Source organism: Sander vitreus, chromosome 3, assembly GCF_031162955.1.
Source record: "Sander vitreus isolate 19-12246 chromosome 3, sanVit1, whole genome shotgun sequence".
NCBI lineage: Eukaryota > Metazoa > Chordata > Actinopteri > Perciformes > Percidae > Sander > Sander vitreus.
The window spans coordinates 27,861,441-27,883,692 of NC_135857.1; the positions used below are offsets into that span (position 1 = coordinate 27,861,441).

Genomic DNA, 22,252 nt, shown 5'->3' on the forward strand with positions numbered 1-22,252 from the left:
GAAAGTTGCAAAAAAAAATTTTTTTATATAGATCTTTAAAAACAAAAAGGAAACTTGTTTTGGTGAGAATAAAATTACTCTGGGCTGAGTTTTCCTAGTAACCAAAAAGGCTCAGGATGCTACAAATGTTGGTATAATATGAAAATGGCTGGTGGATTTAAGACAAAAAATAATAATTTATTGACTGAATCAAATTTGAACATACAATATGTGTCAGTGGCTTGTTGATCTTTACATTGTCAGTTAATTTCCTCAGCTGCCTGTTATAAATGGAGCACCCTCTGCTGTAGAGAAGTGCTCAAAGCACCCAGCTCACCCCAGCTAATCTCTCACTCTTCAGTCCTAAATGCTGCAGATCTTTGTGTGTGTGTGTGTGTGTGTGTGTGTGTGTGTGTGTGTGTGTGTGTGTGTGTGTGTGTGTGTCTCCTCTGCTCTAATCTTGGTGATGAGTTTTGCTGTTGTTTCACTGGCAGCTGATGAGTCAGATCCCTCTCCCTCCTCCTCTTCTTCCTCTTCCCATCCTCTTTGTAGGGAGCATGACACCAACACCCCAGGAATTGAATTGATTTGTCCCTCAGCAGGTAGCTTCAAGCAGAAGAGATTTGATCTAGATTGCACTGTGGCGACACACACACTTTTCTCTCTGCAGGAGAAAAAGGCAAATATAAACATACACAGAGTGAGGGAAAGGCATAAAACAAGAGGCGACTGGCTGAAAATATATGTAAATATTAAGTGACACATTATTCTTCATTGCTGCTGTGGGTTTATTGCAGCTGCTGTGGGGGACACTCACTATCACATACACACACACACACACAGTATTCCCCTGTTTAGATCAGCACAATCTCTATTATTGCTCACACATCTGTTATTCATATTTTTTTAAACTTTAATGTCTAATAACCAACTTCTTCCAACTTACCAACTTAACTTCTACATAAACAACAAAAACAGTAATGGTAGATCAAGGTAGGCTATATACTGCCTTACAAAGCCAAGATACCGTAAATTAAAGTATGACCAGAATCTGATTTGTTTTAACATATAATTGCAGGGTTTTTCCTGCATAGAGGAATTTTTGGCACCCCCCAAAGAGGTTTTAGCCAGAGCCAAAGAAAAATTCCAAGTGCCAAAATGATAAGAATTGAGAATGAAAATAGTGATTTAAATCCTCGCCAATTTACCAAACAACCATTAAACAAGCAGAACATAAACTTAAATACGAGCGCTAATCTCAGTTTTACCGCCCAGAGTGTCCCAGCTGTGTCTGACTCTTTTGGTGATCTGTACTGGCGGTAGCATTTAAATATTAATACTACTTTTTTTAAGTAGTTTTGTTAATTGGGGCTTTATTTACTCACGCATAATAGACATGTTTGTTCATCAAATGTAAATGCATTAGATTTCTGTCAAAAAAGGTAACACAGACTCATTGCCTTTACTGTAGGCGACCGATCATGCTTTCTGCCGTGTGTATTCACCCCCCTCATCATACCATACATGTACATTTTGACAAATTTCACATCCAAATTATGTAGAATTCATAAGACAACAGGCATATAGGTGTATTAACAAGATCTTTCAACATCAAAAATGTGTTGGATACTGTAGATCTGAAAACTGAAATTCTGACTCTATGCCAATTCTGTTCAGGGAAAAGCAACACAACTAGAGTGACAGTCTTATGACAGTCAGAGTAAAGTTTTCATTCTGATCATTTTTAAGTCGTACAATAAAAGATTAAAATCAAAGGCAGGACTAGTTTCAGTCAGATGGATGAATTGTAGTTGTTGGTGACAATTCAAAAGTCCAGACTTAGTCATTTTACCTGTTTGTACTGTGCTGTTTGAAAAAGTTTAATCACTATAACTTTCATTTCACTTATCTACCTCAATGTCTATCTTGACATATCAGCAGTTTGGACAAAACACTGCAGTGCTGGAGCCCAATAAAACGTCTCATAGAACCAGTGTTAATTTTGACAGCAAATTCTGATGTAGTCTTAGTCTTTTGAATAACACACCATTTAGTGTTAGTCTTATTTTAGTCATCTTAAATCTTTTAGTCTTTTAGTCTTAGTCTAGATTTAGTAGACCAAATATTAGCAGATTTTAGTCGACTAAAGCTACAGTGGACTTAGTTGACTAAATGTTTCTCCAGAATTTTTGGTCATTGGAAGTATCAGTCTGTTATGGAATGGTATTAAGGTTTGAATATGCAATACAGACACAGATTTAACGGTTCGTCCTAGACCTAGCTCTGACATTTCTGTTGTTCATGAGACATGTCATTGCCCTCGGACCGGGTGCACCGCAAAACGTTAGCGTGTTGCTAATGAGCGAAGTCAACTGAAATCAGCCAAAGCTGTGTAACTAAGACTGTGCAACTAAACACAACCAAGTATAATGTAAACAACCTTACTGTTGTGAAAACGTCCTCGAAACTGTGCAAAGTTCTGCAAACTCGTCCTCCTGTGTAACTGCTGCTGCGTTTGTTTAGCTGTAGCGCCTGCATGTGCTACGGCTTTTTAAAATGGCTCCGCTGCTTCCGCATAAATCAACCTACCCTCAAAGATTCGCTCTGATTGGATTGCTTCCCAACTTGTCCCACAAAAAAGAGTGGTTCTGATTGGATCTCTTCTCCATTCGTCCCTCCCTAACATTTTCATCTCATTTTTATTTGTTGACTAAAGTGTCTGTTATATTTCGTCACAGTCTTCGTCATCATATCTGACTTTTTATTTAGTTTCTATTTAGTTTTTGTCAGTTTTTATATAGTCTTCGTCAACAAAATTAACACTGCATAGAACTTAATCATTTAATTTTTAGCTTTTAACTGGTGACTTTTAAAGCTTAATTGGTTCTTCCCCTGCAGCTATACTCCACATCTATCATTCCCTTATTCATTATCATAATATTATTATGAGGCAGAGCCCAGTCGTGCATCATCAGCCAGGGCAACTTTGCCCTTTCCAAAGCTGTGGAAAAGCTGAGTGGATCTTTTTGCTCAAGATCAGACAATCAGAGGAACTTCTGAATCATCATTTAAAAGATGGAGGCTTGGTAATCCTGGAGGGAATTTCTTAAAGATGCCTTACGTGCAGTTTTCTACCTGCAGTTACTGTGTCGGCTGGTGCAGTTTTCAACCACAATTTGCTGTTAAGCTTTTAAAATTGAAATCAGAAATTGTCTTTAGGACATAATCCTTCAGTGATTGTGGTTACAATAATGTTAAGAGTACTTATGGTTGATCTGAGTGTTCAGTAGAAAAGAGTTGCTGTTGAGCAAGTTCTTAAAGGTGCAATATGTAATACTGACAGCTACTGTTTAAAATAGTTACTGCAGTACAAATTCAAAATACTGGAGAGAGTCGTCTCCCCCGCCCCCTCCTCCCCAGACTCGAAGTTCACGTTGGTTGCCAGGCTGATACCGCAGCATCCAGGTTGCAAGACGCTTGTCTCACATAGCATTAACATAACATTCGATACTGGCTATATTGACAGTCATAAAAGCCTGTGCTCACGCGGAGCTCTGTACCCAATTGACAGACACACTTTTTCAACTAAGAATTACGGTAGGAACCGCTAAAAACACAACAACCTCACTGTCCTCTCCACCCGACAGACAGACACACTTCCTAGGCTTAGAATTACGGTGAGAACCGCTAAAAATAACATTACCTTGCCGTCCTCTCCACCCGACTGAGCACACTTCATTGGCTAAGAATTAGGGCAAACAGCCGTGGCCCACTTGCCTGGTCCTCCGGTAAGGTTAGCTAGCAGTTAGCAGGGTTAGCATGGTGGCGTAAGCCAGGACCAGTTGGGATCACTTTACTGGCTGTGTCGCAATTGTTTTTGCGAGTAACATTAAGAAACTCGGGTACTCTAGCTATATAATTCAATATGAGTACACAAATGTTGAAAATACATGAAATGCCCGTCCCTTGTAGCCGTGATAAATTATCCTGAAGCTAATGCTTACCTGTTCAGGAGGAAAGTAGCCAACTCGGCGTCCTATTGGGCTCTAAGCTGTCTCTATCTTTCAAATACATCTCCAATATTTACCCAAGGTTCGTTAAATGCCATTTTTTTTAGGTCGGGTAGAATCTATCTCCGTTGATCCTGTTCGTTTGTTTGCTGCTTTCATGGCTGTACTAACGTTACAGCTGTAGCGCGCTGGGTTTACGTGTTTACAGGTATATCTGTATTATATATCTAATATATATTATATTAGATAGTATTTCAACTTGGCATATCTCCTAAATAGCTGATGACACACTGGGGTCATTTTTGGATTTATTACAGTAAATATATTACATATTGGACCTTTAACTGAAGTATATTCTAAGTTGTGTTGATTTAAAGGCAAAATGTGTCCATATGACAGATCGTACCACTTTTGCTACCAGTTTTCATTCATTTATACTTTAAATGGTTAACCTCCTCCACAATGCAATTGCTTCTTCAAATGGAAACCATTTAACAAATTTAATTCCCCAGGTGTGTTGGTAAAAGTGTCTGATGTGATCAGCTACTGTATATGTAAATGGAGTAAAGAGTAATCACACGAAGGTCAAAGTCCCCAGTGCTGTCCAACATTACGTTAAGTCTACTGTAACTCTGATTTTAAGTGATGCCACTTATATGTCATATATATAGTAAGCAGTTCTAAGGATACAAATACTACATGGGACTGAATGGTCCAGTTGCTTTTTATGCTTTTTATGAAGGACTCCCTACTGTGACTGGCCATGTTTAAAGAGCATTTTATTTGCGTTGGCATCAACAATGTTGCTTCTTTCACCCAGCCAGAATAAAGTGGATTGAACAGACGAACAGAATAAGTGACCATTTGACATTGCTATTTAGAAAGCTCTGTGCTGCTTCTAAAAATATCTAAATTTAACAAGGATTGCCAAGTATTTTGAGTAGTAAATGTGTCCAGGAGAGCTGAAAAATGAACCGAAATGATATTTATCACTGGTTTAATCTTTAATAATGTGTTGCATTTAATAAACTTAACATATTTTGTAAAACTCTAATCTGCAAAGTAACTAGTAACTCAGGCTGTCAAATAAATGTAATAGAGTAAAACTATCTCCCTCTCAATTAAGTAGTGAAGTGGAACGCGGCATTACATTTATATACTGAAGTACCCAAAATTGTACTGAAATACAGTACTTAAATAAATGTACTTAGGTACTTTCCACCACTGCCTGTCTTTCGTACATCAAAGGCTTTTTGTTATGTCCACTTTTCTGTCCCATTAATGTCAATGAATTAATTTTGATTTATAAAAGAATTGCTTTAGTGAATGACTTCTGTATGTCAGGGTTTTTAACAATTGACATGGCTGCTCATACAGGGAGTAAAACATTCTGGCCTCATAAGAGAAACTAGAAACTTCGAGCAACAGAGCCGGATGTATGTTCACACCCACAGTGCCTCCATTTGGAGACCATAAACTGAAAAACAAGTGGCACAAGAATGAACATACTGTGTTTTCACTGACTGTTGGCTGTTCAATCACCCAGAGTAGTCCTTTGGGAAAGCTTGTTTTTGTGTCATCTGGCCAAAAGGGTGCAGCATTGAGCTTCACAGTGGCACATTCAGAAGCAGGTTGAAGGTAGAAGTGTGTGAGTAAAGACATGGACCTAGACAGAGTGTGATCCTGGCAGTTCTCTCTTCTTCTGTGTGTGTGTGTGTGTGTGTGTGTGTGTGTGTGTGTGTGTGTGTGCCGCGTAACAAAGTCTGTTAAAGGAGCTCAGCTGAGAACAGACATGAAAAATTAAGCTGACAAGAGAAACTTGCCCTGACACACACACACACACACACACACACACACACACACACACACACACACACGCGCGCGCGCACACACACACACACACACACACACACACACACACACACACACACACACACTCTCCCCCAGTTAACCTACACCGCTATGTCATTTAAAGGTGCTCTAAGCGATGTTGGGTGACGACACATCTTGTTGACGTATTTTCAAACAAAACGAGGCTAGCTAGCCCCTCCCTCCTCCTCATCCCGTCCCATCTCCCTCCCTTCCGTGCTTCCGTGCACGAACCCCCCCCAACCCCCACCCCCAAATCCTTCTTGTCGGTTATTGGCTGGAACGCTGGAAGATTGTTTGTTATGTTTGGTGGTGCAGGTTGGCCAGTTTGTTTTTGTTGCCGTGTGTGGAGCCTGAGCTGTCTACATACAGAGACCGTGTTTTTTTACAGTGTGTTCAGGGGACAGGCAGCTCGTGGATAGTGAGGAGATGTTAGCTGTAGGTAACAAAAAATGTTGTAGCCTAAAAAACGCGTGACATCGCTTAGAGCACCTTTAATTGGTTCCAAGAAACACACACACACACACACACACACAGACACACACACACACACACACACACACACACACACACATTTTGCTTTAGCGTTTTGCTTCAACAGGTGTGATGTCAGCATGATGTCAGCATGATGTCAGCATGAGCTCAGCATGGCGCCACATGATGCTATGGTGACCGATATGCGCCTAGCGACCAACAGTGAATTACATGCTCTTATCTTCTTTCCTTCCTTCCTTCCTTTTCTTTCTTTTTCATCTTTTTTTTGCTTTCCTTGTCTACTCTCCTCTCCTCTATTTGTCCTTATCTTCTCCTTTTCTTCCTCTCCATCAGTGTTAATTTTGACAGCAAATTCTGATGTAGTCTTAGTCTTGGTCTTTTGAATAACACACCATTTAGTGTTAGTCTTATTTTAGTCATCTTAAATCTGTTAGTCTTTGTCTAGTTTTAGTCGACTAAATATCATGAGAGTTTTAGTCTTAGTCTAGTTTTAGTAGACCAAATATTAGCAGATTTTAGTCGACTAAAGCTACAGTGGACTTAGTTGACTAAATGTTTCTCCAGAATTTTTGGTCATTGGAAGTATCAGTCTGTTATGGAATGGTATTAAGGTTTGAATATGCAATACAGACACAGATTTAACGGTTCGTCCTAGACCTAGCTCTGACATTTCTGTTGTTCATGAGACATGTCATTGCCCTCGGACCGGGTGCACTGCAAAACGTTAGCGTGTTGCTAACGAGCGAAGTCAACTGAAATCAGCCAAAGCTGTGTAACTAAGACTGTGCAACTAAACACAACCAAATATAATGTAAACAACCTAACTGTTGTGCAAAACGTCCTTGAAACTGTGCAAAGTTCTGCAAACTCGTCCTCCTGTGTAACTGCTGCAGCGTTTGTTTAGCTGTAGCGCCTGCATGTGCCGCGGCTTTTTTAAAATGGCTCTGCTGCTTCCGCATAAATCAACCTACCCTCAAAGATTCGCTCTGATTGGATTGCTTCCCAAACTTGTCCCACAAAAAAGAGTGGGTTCTGATTGGATCTCTTCTCCATTCGTCCCGCCCTAACATTTTCGTCTCATTTTTATTTGTTGACTAAAGTGTCTGTTATATTTCGTCACAGTCTTCGTCATCATATCTGACTTTTTATTTAGTTTCTATTTATTTTTTCGGCTGTGAAAAGGTTCGTTGATCGAATATTTTTCGTCATAGTCTTCGTCAATGAAATTAACACTGCTCTCCATCACTTTCTCTCCCATCTTCCTCCTGTCTATATTCCTCCACTCACCCATCATTGGTCATGTGAAAGCAGGATTGAAATGGCAGAGCAAAGAAGCACATGATGACCTGGGAATGGACACATTTGTCATGGGACACACACACGTGCACACATGTACACTTTGACACTTCCCATGTTGCCACTTTGGTGACCTGCACAGGCTGCTGTGTTTATTGCACACATGTGCAGGGTGCGAACTACGAGGGAGCTAATAAGCTTAATAAGCTTAATAAGACATGGGCTCCCCTGAAAACGGGGGGGGGGTCTCTAAAAATACTGACGTGTCATTTTGACGTGCAATTTCAGTTTTCTGTAATGTGATCATTGTGGATTATTATGTGTAAAATTGCAAAAATATTCATTCATGTATGACGACGATTTAAATCTAAGTCACTTCAATAAAAATAACTATACGTGCTATACTTGTCATGAGCATCAAGGCGTGGCAGCGCTACGGTGCAAATTCAACTCATGTTTAGCACATGTTAACTCAAAGATTCGTAGAAAAAATATAAACATTGGAGGCCATTTATTGGCAGTTAGCATCATATAGCCATGGCAAAAAGAAAACAAGACAGTTTAATTAATTTTGGTTTTACTAAGAAATTGTGTAGCGATGATGTTAATAACACGGCCGATTCACCTGCTGCAAGCCCTGTTACACACACCTCCCACCGGGGTGACAACGCAAGAAGAAGCTGAAGGAATAATGTCCTCTCTGGCTGAAGATGGTGGTGGTAACAGCTCGTCAGAGGCCGGTCACCATCCTTGCTCCTCTCTCCTGTTAAATTGGAACAGCCAGCAGTGGAGAGACTGGAAGAGCCGATGCACATGGCTGTTTGTTAAGGATGGAAGCTTGGGTTGCGTCGCTTAGTCCTAATTGAACGGAGGAATTATGGTACTCTTCGGTAGCCTGAGTAACTTTAACCGTTGAACCGTGAAATCTCAAAGACAGCCTGATGCTTTGTTCATAGACTAATTTGTGGGTGGCTGTTTGCTGTTTGACCTATCAATTCCTGCCGATAAAGTATAATAGGTAAACCTGTATAGTGCATACACTTGTAGCTGTTATGTATCTTTGTAAGTCATTGTAAGTCGCAAGCGCACGATATGCTCTGAATTTGGTTACGCCAGGTTATAAAAGTGTAAATCAGCATGCTTGTGTGCCGGAAGTGCTGACTTGGCAACAGCAGATACGGGGGGTGGGGTAGAGGTGGGGCTGGATGGGCAAAATGAAGAGAAAGAATGAGAAATGAATGGATGCAGAGCGAAAATGGAAGAATGATTTTTTTTTTTAAGATTATTTTTTGGGCATTTTTAGGCCTTTATTAACAGGACAGTTGAAGAAATGAAAAGGGAGAGAGAGGGGGAATGACATGCAGCAAAGGGTCTGAGGTTGGAGTCTAACCCAGGCCCGCTGCGTTGAGGAGTAAACCTCTATATATGAGCTATCTGGGAGCCCGAAAAATGATTTAAAGGAGAAGCAGTAACTTAGGGGGCAGAGTAAGGAGAAACCAAAAGAGAGAGGAGGGAGGAAAATAAATAAAAGACAGAGACAGACGGGGGAGTTGATGGCAGAGGTCTGATCAGCTGTCTCCAGTGTTTACCGAGATTTTTAACACCTTACTGGAGACATGCCACGTACCAGCCTGCTTCAAGTCCTCCACCATCATCCTTGTCCCCAAGAAAACAAGGATCACAGGATTAAATGTCTATACCCGTCGCCCTGACCTCTGGGGTCATGAAGTCGTTTGAGTGCATTGTTCTGGCTCACCTCAAAACCCTCAGTAACCCACTCCAGGACCCCTTGCAGTTCCCCTATAGAGCTAACAGGTCTGTAGACAACGCAGTCAACACGGCTCTTCATTTCATCCTCCGGCACCTGGACTCCTCAGGATCCTACGCCAGGATCCTGGTTGTGGACTTCAGCTCCGGCTTCAACACCATCTTCACGGTTCTGCTACAGGACAAGCTGACCGAGCTGCACGTCCCTGACTCCACCTGCAGGTGGATCACGGTCTTCCTGTCTCACAGGAAGCAGCGTGTGAAGCTGAGGAAACACGTCTCTGACTCTCTGACCATCAGCACCGGTTCCCCTCAAGGCTGTGTCCTTTCCTCTCTGCTCTTCTCCCTAATTAATACTAGTTTAAATGGAGCGGTTCATCTTAAAGGAAATTTCTCTCTACACTTAAAGGAGAACGCCGGCCAATTTTTACGGGAATCTTGATAACTATAAATATTCGAGACCTGTCGATAGAAAAAAAACCGAGCCGAATCGGTGCTAGCATCATGGAGCTGCTGCAGCTAATGCCCAGAGCTCCCAGTTAGCTAAAACAACAGTTATGGGGGCATAAGATAAAGAGTGCCTTTGTGCCTCCTAATAGACACAAAATGCAATTAAACTGTCTGTGCAACATGAACAGGGCCCTTACATAACAACAAGATGCGTTTTCAACTCAGACATTGTTTAAATTCACCTACCCTGTTAGCTGCTAGCTGCCGTCTGGGATGAGTGAGTGTGTTCAGCCAGGCTTCGGTAATAATCATCACGCAGCAGTTCCTTGTGTTTATTTGTAGCATATATATCCATTTTGTGTATGATCCATCTGGTGTTGGTGAGTAGGAGGCTATTCAGCGGCCATCGGTGTGGTAGCTTCCTTGGCCAGGCTAGCAGGCCCGGCCGGCGTCCTTCCTTCTGCTTCCTCCCCGCCCTCCTTGCTTGCCGCGGCCGACAACAATCCAACGAGCGCCCGCTGGTCTGGTGGATGTCCTCCAGAAAGCCGTTCATGCCTTTGGGGCGATTTAAAAATAAGTAATTGAGCACTGTAGTGGTTATGACCATATTAGTGACTATGTAACTACATATAAACGGACCAAATTATTTTTGTGCCTTTAAAGGTCCTATGACATGCTGCTTTTTGGATGCTTTTATATAGGCCTTAGTGGTCCCCTAACACTGTATCTGAAGTCTATTTCCCGAAATTCAGCCTTGGTGCAGAATTACAGCCACTACGAGCCAGTCCCACAATGAGCTTTCCTTAGGATGTGCCATGTGTGTCTGTAGTTTTAAATGCTATTGAGGAGGAGAGGAAGGGGGGGGCAAGATGGAGGGTGGGGGTGTGGCCTTGACCAACTGCCATGCTTCGCTTGTTTGCAAGCCATGATGTCTCTCTCTTTCTCATGGGCAGGCAAAGCTGAGAAAGGGGAGGTAACCTTTCCCCTTATGACGTCATAAAGGGAAGATTCCAGATCGGCCCAGCTAATCTTACTTTTTCTCAAAGGTGGAGCAGGATACCCAGGGCTCGGTTTACACCTATCTCCATTTCTAGCCACTGGGGGACCTTAGGCAGGCTGGGGGAACTCATATTAATGTTAAAAAACCTCATAAAGTGAAATTTTCACGCCATGGGACCTTTAACACAACTAATCTCAAATGACAGTCTTAGAGCTTTGTCTCTATTTTCCACATAATTAGTGTCAAACATAGTTAGTAACATAGAACCTTCAGGTAAATTAAAGTGTTACCCAAATTGCCAAGCTCTTTCCTCCCCATAGTTTTTGTTTTCAGTTTCAATGGGTGGTGTATGTGTGTGTGCACTCTAGATCGATCACATTGTTCACCCATCCATCACGTATCAGACACCACTGAGTAAACTTGGGGGAGAAATTATAGATTTACCATTTTCAAAAATGTGTTGACTCCCCTATGGGGGTTACTGCTACTACTCATCAAAACAAAGTAAAACAGTATTCAGGATTGAGTGGATTATTGGGCAGCAAAATCTTTACTGTTGCTCAGCATTTCAAAAGCTGTTGGATGGAAACACAGCAACTGTTGTTGGCCAGTGTTGCCAAGATTGGCTAATAGATCCAATACTGTTTGCACTGTCCAAACCTCAGTGCCATTTCCTGGGTAATGTCATTGTAGTGTGTGTTTTTGTAGTCCACTAACATGTTATGTTGTGTTCTTGCCATCTCTGTAGTCTGCACGGTTCGCTGTCTGAAGGTCCTGATCTCATGGGTCGGGGAGGACTGGATCTTCCTCATCCTGCTGGGACTCCTCATGGCCCTGGTCAGCTGGGGGATGGACTTCGGCATCAACAGCTGTCTATATGGTGAGGCAAGGAGGGAGGGAGGGATTGGATTTTGTACTTATAGCTTTGGGCATAAAGAGTGTTAACAAACAAGGAGGAGGCAAATGCGGGTCATTTCAAAAGTACAGGATGCATTGTTAGAAACAAGGAGGGGATACATTATTTATGACGGATGTGGATGGATCCAGACAGAGAGGAAGGGATAGAAGGTTGGACCATAACAAGGAGGGAAAAGATTCAAGGGTAAACTTTATTTATGAAAGTTCCCATATTGTAGTGAGATTGTCTATTTTGATTATAAAGCAGGTCGAGGTGCTATATTAATACAGTGAAAGTATCAAAATGCTCCATCCACAGAGAAATGCACAGAGCCCATATTCAGAAAGGGTCCAGAGACTATGACAGTACAGATGCAGAAGACCTGAAAACGCTGACCAATCAGAGCAGACTGAGCTTTTTCGGGAGGGGGGCTAAAAGAAACAGGTGCCAGTTATACTTACAGTTAGTGTGTAGTTTAGTATAAATCTGTTCAAGCCTTTTGTTGACTTAAGGTGTCATTAGAACCTGCAGTTTTCTCAGATTTATTTCAGTCAACTGGAGAAACATATGAGCCATCCAACATGTTTTTATTGCAGTGGGTTCTGGAAAATAAACTCTGGAGACAACTGTATAACATTGCAATGAAAAGGGTTGTTTTTTAATGATCTGGCCCAACAGGAGCTCGTGAATAGAGCTATATTGTATTTAGGATTGAGCCCTTGTGACAACCACTGGAACTTAGTGCAGAAGATATCAATGTGTTGCCTATGGTGACTTAACGCATTTGTTAAAGGGTAGAAGCAAGGGGGAGTAGTAGGCTCAAAGGAAATGAAGATAGTTGGGGAAGGATTGGAGAAGTTAGCGGAACAAGTGAAGGAAAGGAAGGAATAAAGGAAGCAGGGAGTGAGTGATTGATGGCAGAAAGAAGCAGTCAAGGTGGATCAAGGGATGGATGGATGCCTTTTATGGCATTAATCAACCAGGGAGGAGATGATGTGAATGGGGGATTTTAGTCAACTCTACATTCCAGGAAAAGGAAGGTAGACGTCTTAAAATGGAAGTTGTAAGAGCTGATCTGAAGTTTATGGTGTAGGCCTACACTTTTAATTGGATACAGAACATGACTAACCACCTGCAAAAAATAATTTCGTTTGAGCAAACAAACACCTATTCCGTGTTCAATAAATGTATTTGCATGTTTGCTATTATCCATATAAATTTGCAATAATAACCCCTCTCACGCAGTTTACTCAAGTCGTGTGCCCTCTAAAAAACTCTTTCTCTGTGCGCAGTCAGACGCTGCTGCGCTCGGGTCATGTCTCCCTCTCTCTCAACGTGCTCAACTCTGACACACTCAAATTTTCATAGCGTTACAAGTGTGCCTCTTCAACTCTGCACGCAGAGTAAACTGCGTGAGACGGGTTATTATTGCACATTAATATAGATAATAGCAAACATGCAAATACATTTATTTAACACGGAATGGGTGTTTGTTTGCTCAAACAAAATTATTTTTGCGAGTGTTAATTTCCGTTCAAAATGTAATGCAACGTGCTTGCAAAATATAGTTCTCTGTGCTCAAAACATACAATACTCGCTCAGGAATGTGGCACATATATAACGCCATACTGCCCTTTAGGAAACACACACAAACACAGATTTTTTCCTGTCTTTTAATGGTTCATGACCTTCTGGATGTACATTCAGCTCTGTGTGCAAGTGTTTAGTTGTGTGTGTGGGTTTTTACATTCCAATTTGTCCTCCTGACATGTTTACCCTAACTAATTAAATACTTGCAAGACATATAAAGTGTACAGTATATATTCATACATGCAAACACTCATTCTTACTGTGTGTATTTTGCGTTGTTGGATATATTGGATTGTGGTTTACATGTCTGCCCTGGTTTTGTGTGTGTGTCCACAGCACTGATGTGGATATACAATAGTCTGGACAGTTACGTGTTTCTGCAGTATCTGGCCTGGGTCATCTACCCTGTAGTCCTCATCTGCTTCTCTGCCGGGTTCGTCCAGATTCTCGCCCCCCCAGCTGCTGGTACGACCAACACACACAAAAACATATAAACAAAGCACATACATAAAGAAAACATACAACACAATAACACCAAATACATTAAAAAAAGGGAAAATAGAATCAAGTATGTTGAATTGTGCTTATAGTACTGCTACACGATAAGTTAAAAGATATTTGGGGCTTTTGACTATTGTTCGGATAAATCAAGTCAATTTGTAAATGTCACCTTGGCTTTTTGAGCATTTTCCAGTATCTATATATAAGCAAAAAGCAAAAATGAATTGAGTAATGAAATAAATTAAATCAATAATTGCTCTATAACCATTAGTTCCAGCTCTATATTACTGTAGATACACTCAAGAACAACAAAGGTGCTTTCATATGTACAGCACAGTATTCAGATTTGATAAGTTGATTTAACACTGAAGTCAGGCGACCAAGATGAAACAAGAATAGCAGGCATGTCCCAAAATGGCATAATGAACTAAGATCAGCACATTTACCAACAAAGCAAATCTGTCAATCCATAATTTCCATCAATGTTTGAAATAGCAAAAATCCTCAAGGTTGCATTTTGTCAGATGTGGGAAGAGTCAGACTGTATATGGAGCTTCCCTTTAACATAGGCCTCTATGTGAGATGTTCTAAAATGTGTGTGAAAGCCTGAATTTTACCTCAAAAGATGATTTCTGGAACTATTTGAACCATAATTTAGCCCTCTCCTTGAGAGTCCTGGAAGAAAGGGCTCACCCATAGCAGGGGGTACTGGGCATGCAGAGCAGACACTGTAAAAACTGTACACCTTATTAATAAATTTGGGTTTTGTACTTCTCTATCTTAAAACTGTGAAGTGAAATTAAACCCTGATAGCTCTCGTATAAAAAAAATAGCTTTTTGAGCTACCAGACTGATGCCACATTGTATTGTAATGAACTCCTACTGTAAACACCTGTGTCTACAGTAAATGGTACTTGCTACAGTGCAGCACTACTGTGACACACTGTAAATCCCCTCTGCACCTCTTTAGACTCTGCCCCTAAAGACTCTGCTTGTTCCCAAGTGGGCCTCCTCTTCTTCAGTATCAGATGAGGGAGGGAGAGAAATTCTCTACGAGTTCTGCGCACATTTAGTAATATGCATTTCTCCCACAATTGTTAACTATTGCTTTAAGGCTACTGTGTAACATATTTGGTCTGTTGGTGATGCCAGTATGTGTCCATTTACAGTAAAGGTCAGTTTGGTTTCTCTTTAATGAGTTGACAGTCAGCGCTAAGCACCCACTGTGCTCCCCTGCAGGTTCAGGTATTCCAGAGATGAAGGCCATCCTGCGAGGAGTTGTGATGAAGGAATACCTCACCTTAAAAACTTTCGTGGCCAAAATCATTGGCCTCACCACTGCTCTGGGCAGCGGCATGCCCCTGGGCAAGGAGGTAACACATACACATCAGCTTTACCTGCTCTATGGGCCCCTGCTGTACTGTATGCGTCCACGTGTCCACACAGGCACAGCAAAAGCTGACAACTATGTCAGCCAATGAGTCAATAAATATGTGACTCATAAGATGGAGATGAAATGCAAGCTGCTCAAATATGCTTTCGTGTTTTTTGTCTGTGGTAGTGCAAGTATGTGTGTGTGTGTGTGTGTGTGTGTGTGTGTGTGTGTGTGTGTGTGTGTGTGTGTGTGTGTGCGTGCCTGCCACTGACACACATAAACTGTGCATTACAGATTGCCAGCAAAACCTCAAATGCTGACCCATATTAAACAACAGTTATGTTGTTTTCTAATACAGTTTCAGTGATTCACAGTTTTAGAAAATTAGTTTGCAATACAGAATCCAGACTGGCACCCAGCTGCCATCAGGTTTGAATGCCAGCTTACACAACATCCATTCACTAAATTTCTAGCACAGAATACCAGCTGTTCAGACTTCAATTCAAATCATTCTTAGTCATCGAAAACCCATGCAGCTTGGAGTGCAGGAACACTGGTTGAACAGGTTGGAAAATGCGGGAGCATGATGCGATGATGCTCTCACTTTTAATCCTGTTATTTCCACTTTGAACACCCCCAGAATTTTAATATTCACTGCAGACTTTGTTGTTGTTGGTGTGTTTTCTAAGAGTTGTTGTGTGCTCTCCTGTGTGAGGCATAACAAACAGGAGAGAACTTCTGAACTTGTAGCATGTTGTAACCTGTTTTTTTTGTGTTTTGTTTTTGTCCTGTCAGGGTCCGTTCGTACACCTCGGCGGTTTGTGCGCTGCTGTTCTCATGAGGTTCATGTCTCTGTTTGGGGGAAATCTATGAGGTAAGTCTTATTATTGTTTTATGTCCTTATTGCCATTCTTTTCACTCTTTCTCAACTGTGTTTTACTGGCAAAACATCTATTATTCTTTTTTCTTTTCATTACATTGCCATTTACTGTAAACTGTTCATTTGTTCACACTTTTTTTCCCGAAAGATGTAATAAGCCATAATTTGTATCATATTAGATCAAGCTAGAAATAATTTGGTGTTTATTAGAAGGTAAACGAACACAGTTATAACCTTCTTAGCCACCTCTACCTGAATAATGCTGTAAATAGAAACCGCACTATGTAGACCCAAATAAGCCGTATACTTTGTATCAAATTAGACCAAAACTAGAAACACTGTGGTCCTTATTAGAAAATAAACGAATACAGTTATGCAGACACCATAAACCAAAGTTATGCTGTAATTAGACAGGTTTATTGCCATATTATATGCCTATATGCCTTTATAAAAGTTAAAAAAAACACCGCGAGCATAGTATATAGGCCTATACATTTATTTGGCATTTTAATATTAAACATAGTTTCATTTTCTTACAGTGCCATTTGATGCGCATTAGAAAATAAGTGTAGGCTACCGTCCTAATGTCAACCCACATCGGGTCCCTATTCCTTAGAGCATGGATTTTCTCGTGAGTCCCGTGAAGTTTGTATACATATTTATTTAACACATATCAGACTAACATGCTTCATCGACGCTCTACTCCAATACCAGTTAGGACATTATAGACCATTTAATGTCATGTCACTACGTGACGGAAGCTTCCAGGACATTGCATTTTTATTTCCCTCTGTTAGACTTATTTGAATTTATTAGAATGCTACAAATTGCAATGGAGTGCAAAGGAAATAATCTCACAATTTCAAAATAAAAGGGTATAACGGTGATCGTTTACTGAGTAATAAAAACATTATTTCTAGTTTTGGTCTCGTTTGATACATTGAGCGCCTTATCAGAGGTTAATCAGTGACTAATTATAACAGAACTGTAAAATGTAATTTGGGACACATTGCAATGGAGTGCGAAGGAAGTAATCTAACAATTATATTATATCATAATAATATAATATATATATATATATATTCTATACAAATATATCTATACAAATACAATTATGAATCTGAAAATGAGCATAATATGAGCACTTTAAGTAGAGAATTGTGTGTAGTGTTTTGAAAAAAAGTGCTTCATGCAATTGATCACTAAATGAGAGGCTGAGAAATAGCTTATGGTTTTGAAAACTGTAACAGTGGCTGGTGTACTGATGAAACGATTATTCGACAGCACTGTTCTGATCTGGAAGCTTTTTTTATCAACTGCAAATCTCGAACACAGCTATTGTGTAAGTAGTTGTAAAAAACTATGAAGAGAGAATTGTGGATGGTCTTGGTATGGACTATGCAGTTTGAGATGCTATTAAAGTGCCCATATTATGAAAAAAACACTTTTTCTGGGATTTGGGGTGTTATTTTGTGTCTCTGGTGCTTCCACACGCATACAAACATCAAACATAAAAACATCCATGCTTTTTTGAGTGTGATACGGGTTTCTGAATGTATCCTGCCTTCAGTCTCCAGGTGAGCTGTTCAAAATCGGCAGGGCTTTTTACGTCACTAGCCGAAACGAGGTGGCTAACCGTAGCATGCTAGCTCATTCTGAATGGCAAAACACTGCTACAACACACACTAGTTTGCCATAATCTACAAAAGAATTACTTACATGTGCCTAGTATTCCACGCAAAGTTCCTCGTTTAGAAGAAGTCTCCCGGCTAATCCTGCCTTGTACTACTGAAGTTGTAGAAACAAACAGCTATCTGATGTGATCCTTACCTAGCTACTGTGCATGTGCGACTGCCAACAAAGATGTTACAGCAGTGAGAGGTCTCACTCTGTAGCTAAAACAAAGACCTGAACACAGGGTGAAAAGAGGATGTGCAGCAATGTGCAGTACAACAAAAATATGGTGTTTTTTGAAAATTAAACAATGTAAACCAATTCTGGTACAACCTCAAAATAGAATTATGAACCTGAAATGAGCATATAATGGCCACTTTAAGTGCTTTTGGAGCATTGAACTACTTTCTTAACTTACTTTTATTTCTTTGGAAGTTTAACAACTTTTTTGCTTCACCAGCCTTTTGAACATGATGAAATATCTCTGTTCTGAACTGCCACTTTGTGTCAAAGTCAGTTTTGTCAGTGGTATAAAGTTATCGTGTGTTCAATGTGTTATATTTCCCTTTTAATGTGTTCAGATTCTACCTTTTAATTTGTACTTCGAGCTAGTTACTTAAAGGCTCAACGTATCAAAGTATGACTGAAGTGTGTGTGTGTGTGTGTGTGTGTGTGTGTGTGTGTGTGTGCGTGTGTGCGTGTGTGCGTGTGTATGTGTGTGTTTCAGAATGAGTCAAGATACATTGAGATGCTGGCAGCGGCCTGTGCTGTGGGAGTGGGCAGCTGTTTTGCTGCCCCCATAGGAGGTGAGTCTTCAGAGAGGTTTATAGTAACATAAGTCTGGCTGGCACACAATACACTGAAGGTGTTGTATCATATATCAATGGAACATTATACAATAACACAGAGTGAGCTTTACATCACTCAGTGGGGATATTGAAGTGAATGCAATATCTCTGTCTGTACAGTACATCTGATATCATCACATGTCATCATGACATTGTCCAGCTAATACCATAGACAGTCTATGGCTAATACTGACCTGAAGAAAGCAGCTAAAAGGAGTCTCATTCCGAGCAAAACAACTCCTCACACATGTCTCAAAACAGGCAAAACAGGCACTTTGAACAATCCTCATTGAGACAACACACACTATCACTCAGAACACACTGAGGGCCAGATGTACTAACGCTTTTGCGCCCACTTCAGGCGTATTTGTTTCGCAACATGCGCGTAAAAGCATGGGGAGGTATGTACAAACAGGCCGCACTGAGGTAAAAGCGCAGACTGCCTGTCACAGGGACTGAAAATGGCAAATTGCGCTTTTCCATGTCATGCATATGTATTCATGGGAGGGTAAAGGGGAAAGTGGGAGTTTCCCATAAAGAGATGGGAGGAGAAGCGTAAAGTGCGCCTAATTATGTATTCCGCGGTATGTACAAAAACCGCCCGTGAAAGTGCGCCTCTATTTTGTGGTGAAAATTCTCCGCCTCTTAAAAGCAGGTGTAAACAAGTCGTAAGCGGGTTTCCTCACATATGCCTCCTGGTGAAATGGCAGCAGTAATCCGAGCAAGACGAAGACATAGGCCAAGGAGACGAGCTGAAAGGATTTTTGCCACAAGGATCACACTTTTTCAGTTGAGTGAAAACGAAATCATTAAGCGCTACAGATTAAGCAGCCATGGAATATAACAGTTACTGGAAGAAATCAAAGATGACATCAAATCTCCGACTCATCGTTCACATTTCATTCCAGCAGTTGTTAAACTCCTCGCTACATTACAAATATTGGCATCAGGATCATTTCAAACAGTCATAGCATCAGCAGTGGGAATATCGCAGTCTGCACTCAGCCGTATCATAGCACAAGTACTTAACGCTTTGCTACAGCGCAATTTACGGTGTAGTGGGCGGAGAAAGGCACTGATTACCCGATGAACTGCAGGTGTGGTAAATACGACGTGAGCTGAAGTATCACAGCGTGCGCTTTCTGCGGGTTGCCATGGCGCTGATAACGCTACATTCCCAAATGTACGTACATCTGGCCCTGACAGTAAAAACACTAGCATCAAACACCAATACAGAAATTAGAAACTTTTCATCTCTACACTTTGAATAATTTGAGTGACGTCACACTAATCAATATTTTCTTTAAAGAGAAGAGTGAAATTCTTTTTCATGAAATGAAAAATATATATATTGTCTAGTAATTTACATAATCACTGGAAAAAATGTTACAAACTAAAGGTACGTAATAGTAACAAAGATTAGTGTGACTAATCCTGCCTCTATCCAGCATCAGGCCACACATTTTCATCATCACATTGTATATCTTTTCTTGCATCATCTTTAAATACAAATGAATGTGGTGTTTCCATTGCTTTCACCTCCATTACTTTCTGAAAAACAGTAAGTGCGCAGTTTTACTGCAGTAAGGGTAGTGTTTTTCACATTTTGTTATAGCTGTGTATGTAACCTCAGACATCTTACCTCGACATACAGTATTGGCATCTTTGCTATGATCTTTGCTCTTTTACCTGTTTACTGTTTCTCTTGAATGGTAATGAATGGAATCTTTCTGAGCCTTCCCTGTGTGTGTGTGTGTGTGTGTGTGTGTGTGTGTGTGTGTGTGTGTGTGTGTGCACACAGTATGTGTTCACTAACAAGTCTAAAACAAGACCCCTGCTTAGGCAAATTGCAATCAGCTGTGTTTTAAATGTACCGAGTTGAAATCTATTCTGTTTTGCATGTGTGTTAACAGTTTTGACAGCAGTGTGTTAGCAGTTGTGCAGGTTGTGGTTAAAGCCATGGGATAAGTGTGTAGAGGTTTGAAAACTGTGTTAAAGTAATAAAAAATTAACTAGAGTTAGTCCACATGAACTGCTGCTGTGCAGACTGTGGTTAGAGTTGTGCACGTGTGGCTCCAGTTGTGAACACTATCGTTTGGCAATCCAAAAAAAAGTCTTTTTGTACTGTATTATCAATCACACGTGACCTAGGCTTTTGTGAGAACTTTATCGGGTGGAGTACATACTGGCCAAACTGTGATTAATTAATTTTAACATTTAAATGGTATACAATGTTTGTGTTCCAGGTGTGTTGTTCAGTATTGAAATAACATCCCAGTTCTTTTCGGTGAGAACCTATTGGAGAGGTATCTTTGCTGCTACCATCGGTGCCTTCTTGTTCAGATTACTGGCTGTGTGGAACACTGACGCAGGTAAGGCAGACTTGTGCTCAAAATACTGTATTATGATGGAAGTATTTGGGAATGATTCAAAATACCTTTGTATTATACCTTTGTCTGCCAAGACTTAGGTTAATTACATGGGTGAAACTCGTATATTAATGATGAAAATAAAGCTGATTATGGCAAAATTCATTTGACAGGTGTACTCTGTGATCTTTTGCAGCTGAGAATCTGTTATATTAAGCTCAAGGAAAGAATAGGCCGTTTCCACAGCAGACATTTTGACATTCATTTTGTCTCCTTTCCGTTTGAATGTCCCAGTAAATCATGACAGTCGGCCAATGTTCAAAATATCAGAGCACTGGACCTAAAACACCTAAATGGAATGCAGCCATCATTGTTATAATCCCACCTGAGCTTTAGTTGCATGATATGTCCGAATATCTACTATGAAAATGGCCCATTGATCAGCAAAGGACGAAGGCACGTGGGCTGTGATTATACATGAAACCAGTAAACTGAGGATGGGAGGATGGTGGAAGCTCGCAGCAAAGATGGAGATTTGTTTTGACTACAGCTGAAGAACATCCAGAGTTTCAGTTTTCAGAAGCAGATGTTCAAACTCACAGCCAATCAAATGTCTACCTCAGGTTTCCAGTGCCTTGTCAGCCCAAGTTTTTGACAACATTTTCTCCAGCCCTCTGTTATATTATACCTATATTATGTTAGGTTAGGAGTCAGCACCTACACAATGAGCTGAACTTTATGTTTACTTTGTCTGCTGTAACACTATGTCAGACTCTTGCTGAACTTTTTCTTTCTCCAGAGACCATCACAGCCCTTTTGAGAACCAGTTTCCGGCTAGACTTTCCGTTTGGCCTCCAGGAGCTTCCTGCCTTCGGTGCCCTTGGGTGAGTCTTGACTGGTGATTGGTCAATTTCTGATTTCACAAATGCATACTGTATGGGCATGGGTTGGGAATATATTTCAAAACCAAAAAAGGAAAGTAAAGTTAGCTATCAATTCAAAACCATCGAAGATGTTTAACCATTCATTTACAAAGTATAAGCGCTTATAATTATAATATAAATTATTAATAAATACTCCCTTATAAGGAAGTGGTCAAAAGATTTGTTAGCACACACTGGTACTAGAATGAACACAGGTTTGATTTGCTATAAAAGTCTACAGAAACTTCAAATAAATTCAAACTGTTTTGGCACATCTTGCTGTTCTAGATATTATTCAGGAGCTGCACTCACTGTAGCTTGTGAAGGT

General features: G+C 40.6%; 1 protein-coding gene across 1 annotated transcript in view; it reads left to right on the forward strand.

Moving 5' to 3' along the window:
- Positions 1–22,252, forward strand: part of LOC144515718 (chloride channel protein 2-like) — a 131,708-nt gene that overhangs the window by 80,089 nt on the left and 29,367 nt on the right. Inside the window, exons 5-9 of the mRNA XM_078246785.1 lie at positions 15,095–15,228; positions 16,026–16,092; positions 18,501–18,590; positions 20,879–21,004; positions 21,801–21,885. Coding sequence (XP_078102911.1) covers positions 15,095–15,228; positions 16,026–16,092; positions 18,501–18,590; positions 20,879–21,004; positions 21,801–21,885 — 502 coding nt within the window. The remainder of the gene's footprint in view (positions 1–15,094; positions 15,229–16,025; positions 16,093–18,500; positions 18,591–20,878; positions 21,005–21,800; positions 21,886–22,252) is intronic.